Source organism: Erpetoichthys calabaricus, chromosome 2, assembly GCF_900747795.2.
Source record: "Erpetoichthys calabaricus chromosome 2, fErpCal1.3, whole genome shotgun sequence".
NCBI lineage: Eukaryota > Metazoa > Chordata > Cladistia > Polypteriformes > Polypteridae > Erpetoichthys > Erpetoichthys calabaricus.
The window spans coordinates 148,719,134-148,738,530 of record NC_041395.2 but is presented as its reverse complement, the minus strand read 5'-3'; the positions used below and the strand labels follow the sequence as shown (position 1 = coordinate 148,738,530).

Sequence of the window (19,397 nt, the reverse complement as noted above, 5' to 3'; positions counted from 1 at the left end):
TGCTGTATTTACATTAAGCTACATATTTGCTTGTGGAAAATTCCAATACTACAGTTTAACTGATTAAGTAAGATTAAGTAGTAGAATTCTATAACTTACGGTAACATTGCTTTCCATCTGCTCCCAGCTCAAACCCTGGGTTGCAAGTGCACCTAAAAGATCCCAACATGTTGACACAGCGATGAGCACACATGGCTGTCCCTAAACGACACTCATCAATGTCTAAAAAGAATTCAACATAAAAATACATAAAATGAGGCCACACACTAACAAACTCATATAATCCACTAACTTAGGTTTTGACTTTTTACCTAATACTGAAAACCCTGGCAAAAGTACATAAGACAAAATGCAAATTTATTTCTAGCAGAAAATTACTGTATATCATATTCTATATTCTTCTTCTTCAAGCACTAATAAAGTTTGTTAAAAAATAAATAAATAAAATTCTACTGCAAATGTTAGCCTCAATCATTCCTCTGGATGGTTATTGCTAAAGACATAATCATCCTGAACATTGCCAGGCCATCTGAAATTCTTAGATCAGACTCACACATCTTTGAACATTTGATGTACAGTATGTGCTGTATATCTAAAAGTGAATAAGTATTGCTGCTTCATGGATACAATTTATGTCCTTTGAATTCCTTGAGTATTATCTGCATAAGGTTGAAAGTTCTTCTCATATTTGCATTGATTTTCTTCTGAGAACTTCATATTTAATCCTATATCTCTAAGACATGTTTCTTTTCTATTAATTAGCAGTGATAATTTGATCCCATATGAGAAAGCATGGTGTTTGTATGAGCATATGCTACAATGCACTGGTGTCCCATATAGGACTGATTCCTACCTTGCACCTGATGCTGCTGCAGTAGGTTTTGCATCCATGATGTGGATTAAGTAGATCTGAAACTGGATGGATTGGTGGATAAATATCTGGAGGTTTAGGGTGTAAAACCATGCTGGCATCTGAATTACACATGTATTCAGCCAATGAGGTCTATCAGCATACTATAAAAAGCAGTGATATCTGTGGTTTTCTTCAAAATCCTGTCATTCGAGTGGAAAACTGCACCCTGAGGTCAACCCACTAATGGTCAGAAAGTAGTGATCCCGCTACTGCCAGAAGGGGTCCTACTCCACTGGGCCCTTGAGCTAGGTTCTTAACCTGAAAATTGCTCCGGGGCACTGTATAACAGCTGATGCTTCACCTGACTCCCAAAGTTCATGCAAAAAGGATTTCCCCTCAGGATTTATAAAGTATATCAAATCCAAAAACATATCTAAATGTAGAGCTAACCAAAAATGGTCTGTTCTTCTCTGCTGCAAGGATGGCTGCCATTTACAGTACCTTACGACTCAGTCCCTGACTTCTCAGTGTTAAAGACACATGAAGCTTGAATTTCATAAAAGAAAATAAATGACCAGGAGATGATGATTAATGGGTGGTGTAATAGAATTGTCAAAGAAATGCAAGGGTCATAGCCAGGAAGAGCAAAAATGGCAAATTTCATAAATGAAAAGGGCAACGGATTAGTGAAAATTCAAGGACAAGAGCAGCATCAATACCAAAGAAACCTAAAGCTAACTACAGGTTTTATTTGCAGAGACCTTTATCCAATGAAGGCTATCAAATGTGCAGATCACAGTCAGTTTATATCAAAAGCTACGTAATGAAAAAAAAAATTGCAACAATCACAATCACGTGACTAACCTGAAATGGAAATACAAAAATTAGAATAAATATGATAAAAATAAATCAAATTCTACAAAAGCAATTTGAAAATGGAAAATGAATACAAGACTGGAATCTCTATATCTCTAACATTAGAAAAAAAATTACACAATTGGAAAAATGTATTAAGTTCAAGAAAACATAAAATATAAATGGAATCAAAACACTCACTTCTTATTTTCCTACCTTCACACTGGCCTCCCTCTCATTCACTAGTTCAGTCCTTGCTAATCCCTTCCTCCCAAGTGTTATGATTTTAACATTTTGGACGCTTGTGAAGTAATTTTATTTTTCTTACTGTTTGAACTTCATTTTGTCATTATGAAAATTGCTTTTCATTTAGTTGGTGACTTGAACATGATGTAATTTTGTATTTTGTTTTGGGTCCTGGTAGCTGCCATTTTGTGATTTGTCCTAGTGTAATCACCATACAAACTGGTCACACAGAATAAGAGTGAAATAAGGATATGGGCTTAGAACGAAAATAAATCAAGGACCGTAACCGAGAAGTCAGAGATCTAAAGAACAAAGCATGTTAAATTAAAGTTGTATAACAATGAATGCTGTGATGGAATTCAAACACCAGTGTAGATCAAGAAATGTGGCCAAGTGAAAACACATAAATTATAGCCAAGAAACATAATGTAATTTGTAATTAGGAATCTAACAAAAGCATCTGCGGGAGAAAACTAAAGACATATTCATTATTCCTCATCTAAGTTTTTGAAAGCTCAATAAAAGCTTTGTGATCTTCTGGATATATAGAGAAAGGATTATAAGGCAGCTAAAAATACTTTGGGTTTGTTTTTTCACCTTTGACGTTGTTTTGCATTTTGTGATTTGGTGGTTTGTTTTCTTGACCTTCTCATTTTGACTTTGGCTTGTTTCCTCGACTACTGCTTTGACAGGTGCTTCTCAGTACCTCTATTTCCTAGTCCTCTTCCTAAATCACGATATCAACTGCACACACACAGTTTATTTAAATTGAAAATAATTCATATTAATAACTACTTTTTAGTCTAAAAAAACAGTTGTGCCTATTTCAGATTTCATTCTACTATTAGCTCCTGAGCATTTACTTGTTGATCACATTTTAGAACAGCCAGTCCTAAATTTCATTCAGAATGTGTATCTTTACTGGGTACAGTAGAATTTCAAATGGTAGTTGGTAGTTTCATTTAAGTCATGTGTTTTATGAGTCATCATGAGCATTATCATGTAAAAACCATTCCTGCATAAAAAGTGACATTGTCAATCAGAGTTTCTGACTTAATAGAGGAGGGTGAATACTCTGGTAATGTGAAGCATTATAAGCTCAAACTGCATACAATATACATTAGAAATATAGAGGATGAGTGTTTTGAGGGCAAACCTGAAATGTGTAGGGTGCCAAATTTGTAAGTGGCCAAAAATGAGTTTCTTTGTACTAAAATATGTGAATTAAAATTTTCTAGTATTTGTGGTTTATAGTGTATGTGTCTTGCTTCAGAATCAATTCAACAGTGTTAACTGTTGTACTAGGACCAGCCTACATTATGTATCACAATCAAGAGATGGGCAGCAGAAGTAGGACAGGACATCTCAGAAAAATAATCTAAAGTTTGTCCAAACTTCAACATTGATAACAGAAGAAAAAGAAGTGACAAATAGCAGACACTATATGAATTAGTTATGGGTCAGTTAAATCTGTCCTTCATGAAGAATTAAATATTAAAAATGTGTTACTACATCACTTGTTTATTAATTTGTATAACACATTACTAACTCTTATTTATGATTAATTTTATTTTTATTACTTTTACAGTGATGCCATTTTATCATTTTGTTTACTTGTTTTCATGGGATTCACCTTTTTGTGTGTTTATTTATTTATTGCCACCATTTCAAGGATTTAGCTGCCATACTTTGTTGGGCTTGAATTTATAATGATCACTGTATTAAAAGTGGTGGTGCATATTACTGAGCATCTGAACTTAATATCAGGAAGGATTTACTGAGAGACTTGTGCTTGAGCACACAAACAAAAAATTTATGTTTTGATTCTGTTTTCAATTAAGTTTTTCCTTTACATTTAGAGTTTACTGTGGCCCCTTGTGCTTTGGTAACTAGTACAACTCTTAATGTATTAATATACCTGTAATAACCGTTGAAAGCAACTTGTATGTTCTCATGCCAAGCACTAAAATAAAGACCTGCTTAGTCTCTGCCACACTAGTTATACAAAGTGTTTGAGACGACTTGCATCTTAGTTCTCTTCAACTACAACAAACATGAGAAATGTCTGTGCCTTTTTGGTCCTCACAATGTTGACTACTGAAATGAAACATGACTGCATGCAATATTCTAAAAAGAATTTTGAGGTAAAGACTGGCAAAATTTAAGAAGCATTTCATAGCTGGGAGTGAAACTCAGATACTTCACTATGAGCCAGAATCTAAAACATAGTTGAAAAAATGGAAGTTGATTCTCTAACAATATAAAAAAAGATCATGCCAAAGCAAGCAAGGTAATGTGAACAATGTCTTACAGTGTTTAGGGTGTAGTTCATATCATTGCATGGCCTTTTATATCCGGTCATAAATTCTCTGTTTGACTGAAGAGGACAATGGGGAAGAAAGCAGTCAACCATTCCCTTTCTGCTTCTCAACAATGGCCCTGTTTACTGTGCAGAACCGTGGATTCAAAGAGATGTGCCACCAGCTCTACAGGTATTCTCCAGACATGTCCTATATCTGCAGGGTATACTTCTAAAGACATCTACTCAACTACAGAAGAGTGGTTGGTCAAGCAAAACAACTTTGTGGTGAGTGGTTTAAAAAAGCTTTGTATTTGTGTTTGTGAGGATTATGTTCAATAATCAAACTTGTTTGTTTTTACAGGTGTATCTAAGATGGGTCAGGCCAAAACATTTTGATCACTTCCTGTACATATTAAATGAAAGGTGCACTGCTACAGAAAAAAAAACTTTACTAACATTTCTGTCAATGTAAATGCTGTAGCCTCTCAGCCATGGTGCGGATTTTTAAAGATCTCTTCCCCAGTTTCTAGCTACCACTCAGTGATCTTTCACTTAACTTGCATGTGCTGCAAAAATAAAACATAGTAATAATTTTAATGTATACTGATCTTGTGGTGCTTTTGGGTAAATGTGTCTCCCAAAAAGTATAGTTAGGAAGATTGACAGACCAGCAAGTGAAAATAGGAGAGAACATTATATCACTAGTGAATAAAAGGTGGAGGATAATAATCCTGTGTCTGAGCAGATAAACATATATCTATATTACTAAACGAAGGTTGTATATATGCACAGATGCCAGATGCACCGAAAGCGCATGCGCACTGCGCCTCAGTGCCCCAGAGTCAAACCCAGCGGCTTCCCAGAGTCAGTAGGTGGCGCCCAAACAACACAACACAACCTGTAAACTAAACTTCAGGTCACAATACAACCGCCGCCCGAACGCGAACACGCACACCACCGCATATACAACCTTCGTTTAGTAATGTTTGTATATATGCAAGGATTGCAGAGGCCAGAGGCCAGAACCACCGACAGCGCACGCGCATGCGCACTGCACCTCAGCGCCCCAGAGTCAAACCCAGCGGCTTCCCAGAGTCACTAGGTGGCGCTCAAACAACACAACACGACTTGTAAAGTAAACTTGAGGTAAAGCGTGCATGCCAGGTTGTATATATGCACAGATGCCAGAGGCCACAAGCAAGCCGTACACAGTACAACTGCCGTCCAAACACAACCGCACACACCACCGCATATACCACCTTCCTTTAGTAATGTAGCCCTCCAAGCCCGGATTCGCCACCATGGTCACTTCAGCATGCAAATCCGCTGCTGTCAGCAAACGACTTCTAGCTAATGACACAGCCATAGAAAAACAAAAACGAGACCGCATGGATAAAAACAATGAACGCAGGCGCCTACAACGCGTTTCTGAAACACCAGAACCAGATGAGTCACGGCTCCAAAAAGAAACCACTTTAGTACAAATATATTTATTTAATAAAATGAAAACTTCCCCAGAACGCACCCACACTCCATGATTTTTCTTCCCTCCAAATATCGGAGGGAACAGAAAGTGATTGCCATTCTTGGATTTGCGATTCTTTCGAGAATCGCAGGTTTGCTGGTATATATATATTGCATAGTTTACTGTCAAATAGGGCGGCACGGTGGTGCAGTGGGTACCACTGCTGCCTCACAGTTAGGAGACCCGCGTTCACTTCCCGGGTCCTCCCTGTGTGGAGTTTGCATGTTCTCCCCATGTCTGCGTGGGTTTCCTCCGGGTGCTCTGGTTTCCTCCCACAGTCCAAAGACATGCAGGTTAGGTGCATTGGTGATCCTAAATTGTCCTTAGTGTGTGTTTGGTGTGTGTGTGTGCGCCCTGAGGTAGGCTGGCGCCCTGCCTGAGGATTTGGTCCTGCCTTGCGCCCTGTGTTGGCTGAGATTGGCTCCAGCAGACCCCTGTGACCCTGTGTTCGGATTCAGCGGGTTGGAAAATGGGTGGATGGATATATATATATATATATACAGTATATATATACACATACACAGGGTGTCCATAAAGTCCATACTTGTAACTTTGTAAGTATATGTGATAGAAAGTGATAACTAGTTTTTTATTTTGTCTTTAAAAGTTTTATTTTTGCCGTATTTGGGGAACTGAAAATCCACATGAGTCTGTAGAACTTGAAAGAGATTCTCCCAAAGTTAATGTGTTGTGTGCTTTGGGAAAAAAAATCAGTCATAGGGCCATTCTTTTTTGAAGGGTGTGTTAATGGTGATAGCTATTTAGAAATGCTGCAAAATTATTTTATTCCTCAACTTGAACAATTAGGACTGATAGAGAATACAGTGTTTCAACAAGATGGTGCTCCTTGTCACTTTGCTTTGCATGTTAGACAGTTTCTACATGAGAAATCCCCTAACAGACGGATTGGAAGAGGTAGACCATTTTCTTGGCCTCCACGTTCGCCAGATTTGACTCCAATGGATTTCTTTTTATGGGGACATGTTAAAACTAATGTTTATTCAACCAAACCTCGATCTTTAGAAGACTTGCAAGCTAGGATAACTGATGTGATTGCTGGTATTGCTGAAAATCAGCTTGAAAATGTTTTCAGAGAACTACAGAATCGTATTACCCTTTGTATTAGTAATGATGGTGAACATGTTGAAAATTAACAAGAACAATAAAAAATGTAAGTGTTTCTTCTTTGTAATCCTTTTTACAGATTCTTTTTATCACATATACTTACAACATTATAACTATTTTAAATTGCACACAGACTTTATGGACACCCTGTATATATATTAGCTTTTTGCGTCTTCATAAATAATTTAATGATCATGGCATTGTGTATAATGAGAAGAAACACATCTTTTCAATAGAACAGCAATCATTTAATTAAATGAGTTGGAATAATCTCCAAAAGTAAATCAACCTAACAACTGCCCACCGTACCCATTTTCACTAGTGAAGTGTGAACCCCTCCTTACCATACAGACAGCTTATTTAACATACATAGAATATGCACCATCTCACACTGAATTATTAAGTGTCATACCTTCACAATTTCTCCTATCAGCAGAGAGACGATATCCATGTCTACATTCACAACTCACTGTTCCAGCTTCTTCATTTTTACAGATATGAGCACAACCTCCATTTCTATCACTGCAGAGGTCTTTTACTGCCAAGTGAAGTATAAAAAGACAAATATTTAGAAATAAAAGTCATATAAAGCAATGTGTCAGCAAGAATATTTGTGGCATTTTTGATAGCGTTCAGAAATCTTCACTATACTCACATTTGCAATGTTTCCCGTCTCTTTTGAGCTGATAGTTTGCCAGACATAGGCACTTGAATTGATCATCGCCAACTTCAACACATCTGTGCTCACAGCCACCATTGTTTACAGAACAAGAGCTGACAGCTAATTAAAAAGAAAGAGATAACACTTTTTGTTTTGTTGTTTATGCTATACTTGTACATTTTAAAGGCAGACATTTTTTTTTGAATGGCTTGTAAGAAAACAACAAAAATCTTAAAATTGCTTGATCAGAATTTGTTTATAAGAAAGGAAAGCGAAGAGGGAGACAATGTGAAGTTAAATCAAGAATGAAGTCCAGTGAAATAATAGTGATGAATGTTTGGAATTAGACATTAGGAAATAGAAGAATAAAACAGCACTCAGTGTACATCTGAACCAAACATTGACAGATCTCCTAACACATGCCAGTCAATCTATTGCAGCAAGCTCAAAAGCAAAGCACAAAAATTTGTTAATTATTTTATAGCCGTTGTTGTGATTACTGACATAGTGGACGCAATTGCTGGTATTTTTACAGGGCATGGATCAATCATTCCATATCACTTATAAGGAGTTAGCTGTTCTCCATAGTTTGAAAGGGAATTTAATTTCAACATATCGCTCATATCTTGGTGTGAAACTCCCTTTGGCACAGATGGGACCTGTTCCATTGTGATGGGTGCATTTGAACTGGAGGGGCACCGATGTGTTGGGGATTAGTATGAGTAGGTTAGTCGAGAATTGTTCAAACTAGAGTATGGGGGGGGGGGGCAAGATGTTAGGACTGTAAATGAGAGTAACAAATAAAAATACATAGTAACATAAATGTGAACCCAAAATTTAACTGCAAAGTAAAATAAGTTAACACATTAAAAATATCTTACCGTAATGCTAGAAGTATCAAAAATAATACAAATGAATTGGAGTTGAATGTATTGTAGATGAGCAAATTATATTATATTATATTATATTATATTATATTATATTATATTATATTATATTATATTATATTATATTATCATAACAGAAACCAGGCTAAGTAACAAAGATGGGGATGAGCATATTATAAATGGTTACATATATTTTAGGAAGGATACACAGAACTGAAATTAAGGGGGGGGGGGGGGGGGGGGGGGCATTTGCCCTATATGTAAAACAGAATTTAAATGCATGCCTTCTTCAGTTGGATGATAAGCCACATCTTAGTGAGGAAATCTGGATTCATCTGGAAAGCATTATGGAAAGAGAACTGACTTTAGAAGCGTGCTATAGACACCGCCAATGCAGACAGTAATTTCAAAGCACATATTCTTAATAATATTAAAAAGGCTAGTTTACAGGGGAATACTACAGTCACGGGGGACTTTAACTACAGTACCTCAGTATTAACTGGGCTAACCTTGCAAATAGCAGATAACAAGAGCAGGAATTTTTAAACATGAGTGCCTGTTTTCAACACCATCGCAGTGGGAAAGCCTGTCTAGATTTAGCATTTTGTAATAACTGGGATAGAATTCAGGGTATAAAGGTGACTAAACCACTATGGTCAAGTGACCATAATATACTAGAATTCTCAGATTTTTGGCAGAGTGCAAATGCAAAAAATCAAACTGGGAGATGGACGTCTGAGATGGAACTCCATTAGCAGCTGTGTTATTTTACCTTTTTTTCATCCCAAGATATCCTGTATTTACCTACCCCAAGTGACTTTGATTAGCATATACAAGTATATATAAGCATGGCTGGCAGAAAAAAGGCTCAGAAAGAAACGAAAAAGACAGCTAAAGCTTCATCTAAGTCTAAACAGGCCTCAAGTTCAAGATACGGCCTGGCAGAGACTGACCTGGAACAGATAGGTGAAAGAATGAATCTCCCAGGAGCTGACACTGCAGCGTCACCTTCAGCTGAGAGTGAGAGTGGGAGAGAAAGCGCAAATAAGATAGGCCAGGAGATCTCGTCATTGATTCCAGAAGGTTCATTGAAACTGAAAAAGGCATTATTTTCTGCTCTTTCAATTACCCACCGTGATCCAGCACCATCGACTCCGACTGGGCTTGCTACTCAACCTGTGGAGCTCGGAGAAGACCAAAATGAGCAGTCTGAGCTGAAGGTAACATTTGCTTCGATGATCACCGTAATAAAATACCGCAATAACTACCACACTCGAGGAGGGCATAACAGAGATAAAGTGTAATATAAAGAAGATCACAAATGATATAAAGAAAGATATAAAGGATATAAACATGACAAATGTGAAGCTGTTTCAGGATATTAAAGACTTGGAGAAACAAGTAAGTAATCGCTTTGAGGCAACCTTAAAGATATGCTAGAAAAAATTGAGGAAAAAATACAGGAAATTGTGAGTAGTTTTGAAAATAAACTTAGAGCACTTGATGCTCAACTTGAAGACGTTAAGCAAACGTTCACAACTCGTCATGAAATACTTGGACAACTGGCTTCCACTGGTGACGAAAAAGCAATGGTTACCAGATCCGCATGCAAAGTGCTTGGAGACAGGCTATCTGTGCTGGAAGATGGATATAGAAGAAATAATATCAGAATTGAAGGTCTCCCAGAAAATCGAGAAAGCCCAAACTTAGTGGAAATCATCGCTGATCAATTCTCTCAAATAACTGGAGAAGGATTTAAATCATACACCAGGATATCAGCAGCTTATCACATACGTGGATTGAACACCTCAAAACCTAGAGGCCTCATTGTACGTTTCAATGAATTACAATCTAAAATGAATCTGATGTCACTTCTCAGAATGAAACAAGAGATAATATTTGAAAATAACTGCATTTGCATTTTTCCTGATTTTTCACCTTCAACAGCTGCTAAATGTGCCACATTTTACAGCATTAAACAGAGCTTACACAAAACCGAATTTAGGTACAGCCTCTTGTATCCTGCTAAATTAAGAGTGGATATTCAAGGCAAATTCTACATTTTTAGTTCTCTGGATAAAGCAGAAAAAGAGATAAAAAAATGAATTCCGACGACTGAGAGTCACATCGTGTTCTGGCAAGACAAAGAAGAATGTACATGCAATTTGGCCTAATTGCAGTGAGACTTTTGCTGTAATTATACATTTTATTTCCTTCTCTGCTACTTTAACATTATAATTACAATTATAATTCTATTTGTATATGTATGTGTGTGTGTGTGTGCGCATATATATACAGTATATATATAGATATATATATATATTTAGATATATGTGCATATACATATTTAAATATATATATTTACATATAAATGCATGTATGTATGTGTATATGCATACTTTATATATATATATGTATACATCCCCATAAAAAACAGGAATGTTTAATATCACATCCTCGGGATATTGTATTGGGAATGTACTATCATACGTTATCTGCATCTCCATGGGTACTGTTAAACATCATACCCTGGGTTTATTCTTTCAAACCTGCTCAAGGTTGTAATCTAGGTTTATAGTATGTGGACTGTATTGCCAAAGGATATCTCTATTCCTTCTACAATGCTGCTTGGTGGGTTGTTTTGTTCTGGATGTGCTCTGTCTGTAGGCATGTCAGAGGACTGGGACTTTGTGAAGTGTGGGCTAGCCTCACTTGGGGAGGCAAAATGGGGGGCTGGGAGGGCCTGGGGGAGGAGAGAAACAGAACAAGCTATTTCTAATCTATCCTTTTCATCCCCACAATTGTAACTGCCAACACAACAATAAGCTTTATAGACATAACTCCTGGAAATATTGGAAACTAAGGTTAAAGCCATCAATTGCAATAATGTACAACCTTAATATAAGATTATAAAATGATAACAAAAGTTCAGCACCAATGTCTCTATTACCAAATAGTGAACTTTGTGAGCTGGAATGTCAAAGGTCTTAATCATGAATTAAAGAGGAAGAAAGCATTCTCTCAGCTTACAGGTCTAAACGCCAAGATAGTATTTTTACAGGAGATTTACTTAATCAGTAAGGATCAGCTTTGGTTGCAAAGAGACTGGACCGGACAAATATTCCATTCCAGTTTTGCAAAGAAAACTAGAGGTGTGGGAATCTTAATTAATAGAACAATTTCATTTGCAGTATCAGATGTAGTATCTGATCCTGAAGGGCGATATGTGATGGTGATGGGTAATTTATTTAATTGTAAAGTGATTTTGATAAATATCATCTACACACCCAATGAGGATGATGATGCAAAATGTATTTGCATCAATTTCTAACTTGAACACTCACAAAATTTTAATGTCTGGAGACTTTAATTGTGTTTTAAATCCAGACCTGGATAGGTCTTCAGCTACAGGGGTGACAACATCTAACACTGCAAAAATAATCACACAGTTTTTAATTGATCATAACTTATCAGACCCATGGAGATTTAGAAATACATAATTAACAGCGTATTCATTCTTCTCACCAGTACATCATTGTTACTCATGAATTGATTATTTCTTTATAGATAACAATTTCTTGCCTGCGATCAAATCTTGTAAATAAGACTCTATTGTTATTTTTCAACCATGCCCCTCTGATCATGGAGCTCACTATGCCCCACATACTCATCTCACAGCTGGCATCTTAATGCCCTGTCATTAGCTGACAAGAACTGTACAGAATTTATATCCAAGCAAATTGTTTTTTTAGAGAGAAATGCATCCTTAGTGGTTTCTGCAGGAATACTCTGGGAAACTCTGAAGGCATTTTTAAGAGGTCATATTGTCTCATTTCTCTCCCACAAAAAATGAATCAGAAACCAAGAAATTACCAGAATAGATCAAGAACATGCCAAGCCTCCAAATGAGGCACTTTTTAGGAAAAGACAGGCTTTTCAATCAGAACTCAACCTTTTGACAACAAAAGAAACAGAACAACTCATTTTTAATTTGCGACATCATTACTATGAACATGGAGAGAAAGCTAATAAGATCTTAGCTCAATAAATCCACAAGCAGGAAGTTTGCAATGGAATATCAGTAATTACCAACACAAACAGAGATAGAATCATTGGCCATAAAAATATAATGTATACATTTAGAGACTACTATAAGTCTTTATATTCTACTGAGTTTAAAGAATACAAGACACAATCTAATGCATTTTTTGATACATTATGGATACCACAGCTAGATACTCTAAGTGCAGAGGAATTGGATAAACCTCTGACACTATCAGAATTACTAGACACTATAAACTCACTTCAGAGTGAAAAAACGCCTACCCTGATGAATTTTATAAAACAATTTTAATCAAGTTAGCTCCCCTTTTATTAGTAACATTTATGGAAGCCAGAGACAATAAAATTCCACCTCAAACTTTTTGCCAAGCATTAATTACCATTTTTCCTAAGAAAAATAAGGACTTATTACATTGTGCATCATACAGACCAATCTGACTTCTGAATAATGATGTTAAGATACTCTCCAAAGTCCTAGCTAGAAGGACTGAGAAAGTGATCCCTTCAGTAATATCATAAGACCAAACCAGATTTATTAAAAGTAGACATTTGGCTTCTAATCTTCAATGTCAATGGCCCTAACATATGTGCATGGATCAAACTACTGTATACCAGTTCAGAAGCTTAAGTTTGTATTAACAACATTATTTCAGACTACTTCAAACTAGAATGTGGTATTAGACAAGGCTGCCCCTTGTCACCAATGCTATTTGCAATCGCCATTGAGCCATTGGCTGTTCACTTTCGAAATGCATCAGAGATAAAAGGGATTTTTCAGAGAAGGACTTGAACAGAAAATATCTCTATATGCAAATGATATGGTACTATATATATCAGACCCACAAAATTCAGTGCCTGGAGCCCTAACTGAACTAGCAGAATTTCAAAAGATATCTGGACTCAAAATTAATTTGAACAACGGTGTGCTTTTTCCAGTGAATTTTCTAGCAAACAGCATTATACTAGACACCTTCCCTTTTATCATTGCAGATCAGTTTAAATATCTAGGGGTTAAAAGCACAAGTAAATATAAAGATCTTTTTCAACAAAATTTTGCTGCTTGCATGGACAAAATTAAACAAGACATGCATAGATGGTTTACCCTCCATCTTACTTTAGCAGTGAGAGTTAACACTATCAAGATGAATATCCTCCGGAAGCTTCTGTTTCTATCTCTAAACATCCTTATATACATTAACAAATCTTTTTTTAAGAAATTAGATTCAATCATAACCTCATTTATTTGGAATTCAAAATATCCATGCATCCAAAGGGCAACCCTAAAATGACCTAAATCAGAAGGCAGCATGGCTCTTCCTAATTTTCACTTTTATTACTGGGCAGCAAACATTCAAGCTATAAAAAACTGGTCACTGAACAAATAGATGAACACACACAAGCTTGGTCTGCAGAAGAAATGAAATCCTGCAGTACTTATTTATATTCCTTGCTTTGTACACTAGTAAATACAAGGTATTATCAATATAGTAACAACCCAATTGTCCTTCATTCACCCAGAATATGCAATGTAAGAAGCACTTCAAGTTAGAAAATATTTTATCTGTGGCACCTCTACATAATAACCACATTTTTCCACCCTCTCAACACAGTTTTTAATGTTTGGAAAACATATAGGATTAAATCATTTAGAGATTTGTATATAAATAATGTCTTTGCATCCTATGAATAATTACACTCTAAATTTACTTTCCCATCAATACAATTTTTCCGAAACCTTCAAATTAGAAACTTTGCTAAACAAACTCATATCTCATTTAAAATTGTCAAAAATGTTTCCAAGGCAAGATCCAACCTGCAAACGTTGCAATCGAGCTCTAGCCTCACTAAGCCATATGTTTTGAGCATGTACCAAATTAACATCATTCTGGACAAAAATTTTTAAATGTCTATCAGACAGCCTTTGTGTTACAATCACTCCTAACCCATTAACAGCTGTGTTTGTTGTACTCCCAGATGAACATAAAGGGGAGAAGGACAAAAAAACTGTAATTGCCTTTATTTCACTATTAGCACAAAGCCAAATTAAATGAATTGTGACTCAATGTTGTATAACAAAAAAAAAATACAAATGTCAAGTTTAACTTTAATAAGATACATTTTGAGCAGATATGGAAAAGTTTAAAGTGGATAAACTGGGATAAACTTTTAAATGTAGAAACAGTTGAGAAGCAGTGGAACAGGTTGAAAAATATTTTACATATGATACAGGACAGGTAGATGGCACAATTTTGGATTAGCAAGAAACTAGAAAAGCTCCAAAGTGGGTCAATAAAGAGTTGAAAAAGAAGATGCAATGGAACAAAAGGCGGTTAAGGTGTATATGACAGATAACTTCAGTGCGAATTGTAGGGAGATTGAGAGCAGTGGAATGTTGCAGATAAGGCGAAAGATGACCTAAACAGATTCTTTCAGTATTCTCATGGTAAAGCACAGTCAAGGAGGTGGTGAACTGCATCGGGAATAGTAAAGGGCAATTAAAATTCACACAGTAAACGAAGTCATCACACGTGACGATGTGGATAAACTTCGAGTGGTAAAGGGGCCTACTAAGGAGGTACTGAGTGATTTGGAAAATGTAGAGGGAGAAGTAGAGCTTAGACTAAATCCAACAAATAACCAAGACCAGATAATATTTACCCTCAAGTTCTTAAGGAGGTTAGCAAGTACATATATAAACCCTTGACTTATGTTTTTAGGAAGTCACTGCACACTGGGGAAATTCTGAAGGATTTGAAAATGGAAAATATTATCCCATTATATAAAAAGTGTGACTGGGCATATCGAAACAACTATAGGCCAGTAACCTTAATGTGCATCACATGTAAATTAATTGAAGAAATTATTAAGGAAAATATTGAGAAACACATGCCAAGAAAAGTATTTTTACTGAACATCAGCATGAGTTAAGAAGAGGGAGGTCATATTTTACTTACTATTATGGAATTCTATGAGGAATCAACAAAAGGATATGATCAAAGTGGAGCATATGATATTATTTATTATGACTTTCATAAAGCATTTGCTGCGGTGGGCTGGTGCCCTGCCCGGGGTTTGTTTCCTGCCTTGCGCCCTGTGTTGGCTGGGATTGGCTCCAGCAGACCCCCGTGACCCTGTAGTTGGGATATAGCGGGTTGGATAATGGATGGATGGAAAGCATTTAATAAGGTGCCACATGAGAGGTTGGGCATCAAATTACAAGAAGTGGGAGTTCAGGATGTAGTGTGTACATAGGAATAGAATTGTCTAAAACACAGGAAGTAGAGGCTTATGATTGAGGAACCTTATCTGAAATTGGTGATGCTAAGAGTGGCGTCTAACAGGGATCAGTGCCAGGCCCACTGCTTTTTTTTTTATAAATATAAGTCATTTAGATAGGAATATAAATAACAAGCTGGTTAAGTTTGCAGACAATACCAGAATCATTATAGAAGGAATTGGACAGCATACAGGCCTAGGCCGATTTGTGGCAGATGAAATTTAATGTAATTAAATGTAAAGTATTGCATATAAAAAGTACACATATTTTGTTTGATTACATAGTGGGAGATCTGAGAATTGAAAGTAAACTTAATGAGAAGGATTTAGGAGTCAATGTGAAGAGTACGAGTCAAAGGATGTTATGTTCAAGCTTTATAACATACTGGTAAAGCCTCATCTGAAGTGCTATGTGCAGTTTTGGTCTCCAGTCTACCAAAAAGACATAGAAGTGCTAGGAAAATTCCAGAGAAGAGTAACAAGGCTGATGCTAGGAATGAATTGGACGAGTTATGAGAGAAGATTAGAAAAGCTGAGCCTTTTCAGTTTAAAAAGTTTAAATGAACTTTAAGAAGTGACATGATTGGAGTGTTTAAAATTATGAAAGAAATTAGCACATTGGATCAGAACAGTTACTTTAAATTAAGTTCAACAAGAGCACAGAGACACAGTTAGAAACTTGTTAAAAAATAAATTCTGCAGAAACATTAGGAAGTTTTTCTTCACACAGAGAACCATAGACCCATGGAATATGTTAACACGTAGTGTGGTAGACAGTAGGTGATGGTCTGGAGAAGCATATCCGTGGAGGGACCCATTGTCAGACCCTATGCTGGTGCAGTAGGTCCTGGTTGCCTCCTGGTACACGGCAATGGCCAGCCTCATGTGGCGAAAGTATGCAGGCATTTCCTGAAGGAATTGATACCCCTGACTGGCCTCCACGCTTGCCTGACCTAAATCCAATAGAACACCTCTGGGAGATTATGTTTTGGTCCATCCCATGCCACCAGGTTGCACCTCAGACTGTCCAGGAGCTCAGTGATACCCTGGTCCAGATCTGGGAGGAGATCCCCCAGAACACCATCTGTCGTCTCATTAGGAGCATGCCCCGATGTTGTCAGGCATGCCTACAAGCACGTGGAGGCCATATAAATGACTGAGTATGATTTTGTGTTGGCATTGAAATTTCGGCAAAATAGACTGGCCTACCGCATCATTTTTTCAGTTTGATTTTCAGGGTGGCTTTGAATTCGGCACTCTGTAGGTTGATAATTTTCATTTCCATCAAGTGATGTGGCATCCTTTCGTTCCTAACACATTACCCAGTCCATATCAGTATAGATATCCAGCAGGATTTTTTTTTCCCATTGAGATCTGATGTGTTTTCAAAGTGTTCCTTTAATTTTTCTGAGCAGTTTACAATGGCAGAATTATGTATAGTGCTACTTTACATAAAGTACAAAATAAATCATATCTATAGAATTTGATTCTGTATTTGTAAAGATACTGTGTATACTGTAATACCATACAGCATATGGGTTAGAATTTCGTTATAGTCACATGTACAGGATACAGAGAAATTCTTACTTGCATGTGCTGATCAACATGCAACATTTGACCACTCTCTGGCACCATGATTGAGGAGTAAAATAACTTTATATTGAAACTTTTTTCTTTCCTACCTTAAAAAATAATCAGTATATGTAGTATATACTGCTAAACCTGTCTTTTTTTATTCCATGCATACAGTCCAGCCAACCTTTTAGGAAATGCAACTAATGTCTTCCAGAGAATCCACTATGATCATGCACCACAAGGTCTAACTACAAAAATGGATTTACTTTCACCTTAAAGCAGTTTAAGCTTGGATGTTGTGAACTGTACAGGACAATACTTCTAGCCACATTAGAACTACAACTTAATACTTGAGAAAGAAATGAATGAGGGTTTTAGCATATGTATAGACTTCAGTTTCATTGAGATGTTGTGGTGTGATATTGAGAGAGCTGTAAATAATCAATGTTTTTCACTTATCGTTGACCTGAAGTACTGTTAATAGGAGTAGGATGAAATTCCATCAGTATGAGGTAAAAGACTGAAACTCCAAAACTGAATAGTATGCTGTTACGGTGGTTTTACAACCTACAGAATCATGGGGTATCTTACTTTTCTTGTATGGAATCTGGATAGCTTTCTAAGTCAAATAAACATAACCCAGTAAAATCTCTTAAATGCAAAGGTTTGGACAACCCTTGCCAAATTACATATTTTTCAGATGTTAGAAGTAAATATAGTAAATGCAATTTTAACTGCAAACACACTAAAACAATGGAATTTTTTGACAATGTTAATTAACAGTTAAAATTTGTTTGATTAACTAAAAGAAAAAAAAACTTTAAAAATACAAGTAAACATGGCATTTGCAAAAGTTTGGGAACCCAACTAAGTAAGTACTTAGTAAAACCCGCTATTGCAAAAAGTTCAACTTGCAAACTTTTTTTTGTAGCCAGCTATGAGTCTTTGAATGTTTGTTTCGGAATTTTTCCCCCATTCCTCCTTGCAGATCACATCCATCTCTGAGATATTCTTGGGCTGTCTTGTGTGCTTAGCAAGTCTAAGATCTGCCCACAGATTTTCAATGATTTTCAAATATGAGAACTGAGAGGTCGTTTGCAAAACCATCATTTTATGTTTCCTGAGGTACTTCATAGTGGATTTGATGTGTGCTTTGGACCGTTGTCTTGTTGTAGAAGCCATCCTTTTTCAGCATCAGTTTCCCAACAGCTATTCAAGGATTTGTTGATTTTAGTGCTATCCATTCTTCCCTGTACTTGCATGTTTCTTGTGCCACTAGTTGGCACATAACCCCAAAATATACGAGATTCTCCCCAGCACTTAAAAGAGGCAAGGTGTTCTTTTCTTCAAATGCTGCCCCTTGTTTTCTCCAAACTAACCTTTTTTGGTTGTGGCCAAAGAATTTTGTTTTAACTTCATTTGTCCACAGCACTTGATTCCAAAATGAGTAAGTCTTATGCAGATGTTGTTTTGCATACTTGAGATGTTGTTTTATGTGGTGAGATTACAGCTAAGGCTTCCTGCTAATGGCTGTTCCATTAAGGCCATGTCCGTGTAAGTGACGCTGCACAGTGGAGAAAACCATTCCTTTCTCAACTAAACGTGTCTGCAGATCCCTAAGTGTGCACATGGAGGTTAGGCTTCTCCTTCTTGAATAGAAGCTGTTCTATCTGTTGGTTTTCTTGATCTTCCAGATCTTGTCTTAACCTCCACAGTTCTCCTTAACTACCATTTATTAATGAGACTGGAGATTGCTAGATGGAAGAGCTTTGATATATTTTAATAGCATTCCCAAACATTGTAGGCATTAATCAGTTTAATCTTCAGAGCCCATGGCTGTTGAGTGTTGGAGTCGATGATACAGAGTTGAAGAATTTATTAGGCTCTGGAACTGTTGTCAGCTGACAATTCCAAATGACAACTTTTGACTTTGCAATCAAAAGGGTGCCTAAACATTTGCAAATACCATATTTTCTCTCATTTTTTTATATTTTACAGTTTGTCAAATAAACCATAACTGTACATTAATG

General features: G+C 36.5%; 1 protein-coding gene across 1 annotated transcript in view; it reads right to left on the bottom strand.

The window, feature by feature from the left end:
- Positions 1 to 19,397, bottom strand: part of megf6 (multiple EGF like domains 6) — a 340,497-nt gene that overhangs the window by 111,887 nt on the left and 209,213 nt on the right. Inside the window, exons 7-9 of the mRNA XM_028794622.2 lie at positions 7,562 to 7,687; positions 7,319 to 7,444; positions 100 to 222 (exon numbers count right to left, since the gene is read on the bottom strand). Coding sequence (XP_028650455.1) covers positions 100 to 222; positions 7,319 to 7,444; positions 7,562 to 7,687 — 375 coding nt within the window. The remainder of the gene's footprint in view (positions 1 to 99; positions 223 to 7,318; positions 7,445 to 7,561; positions 7,688 to 19,397) is intronic.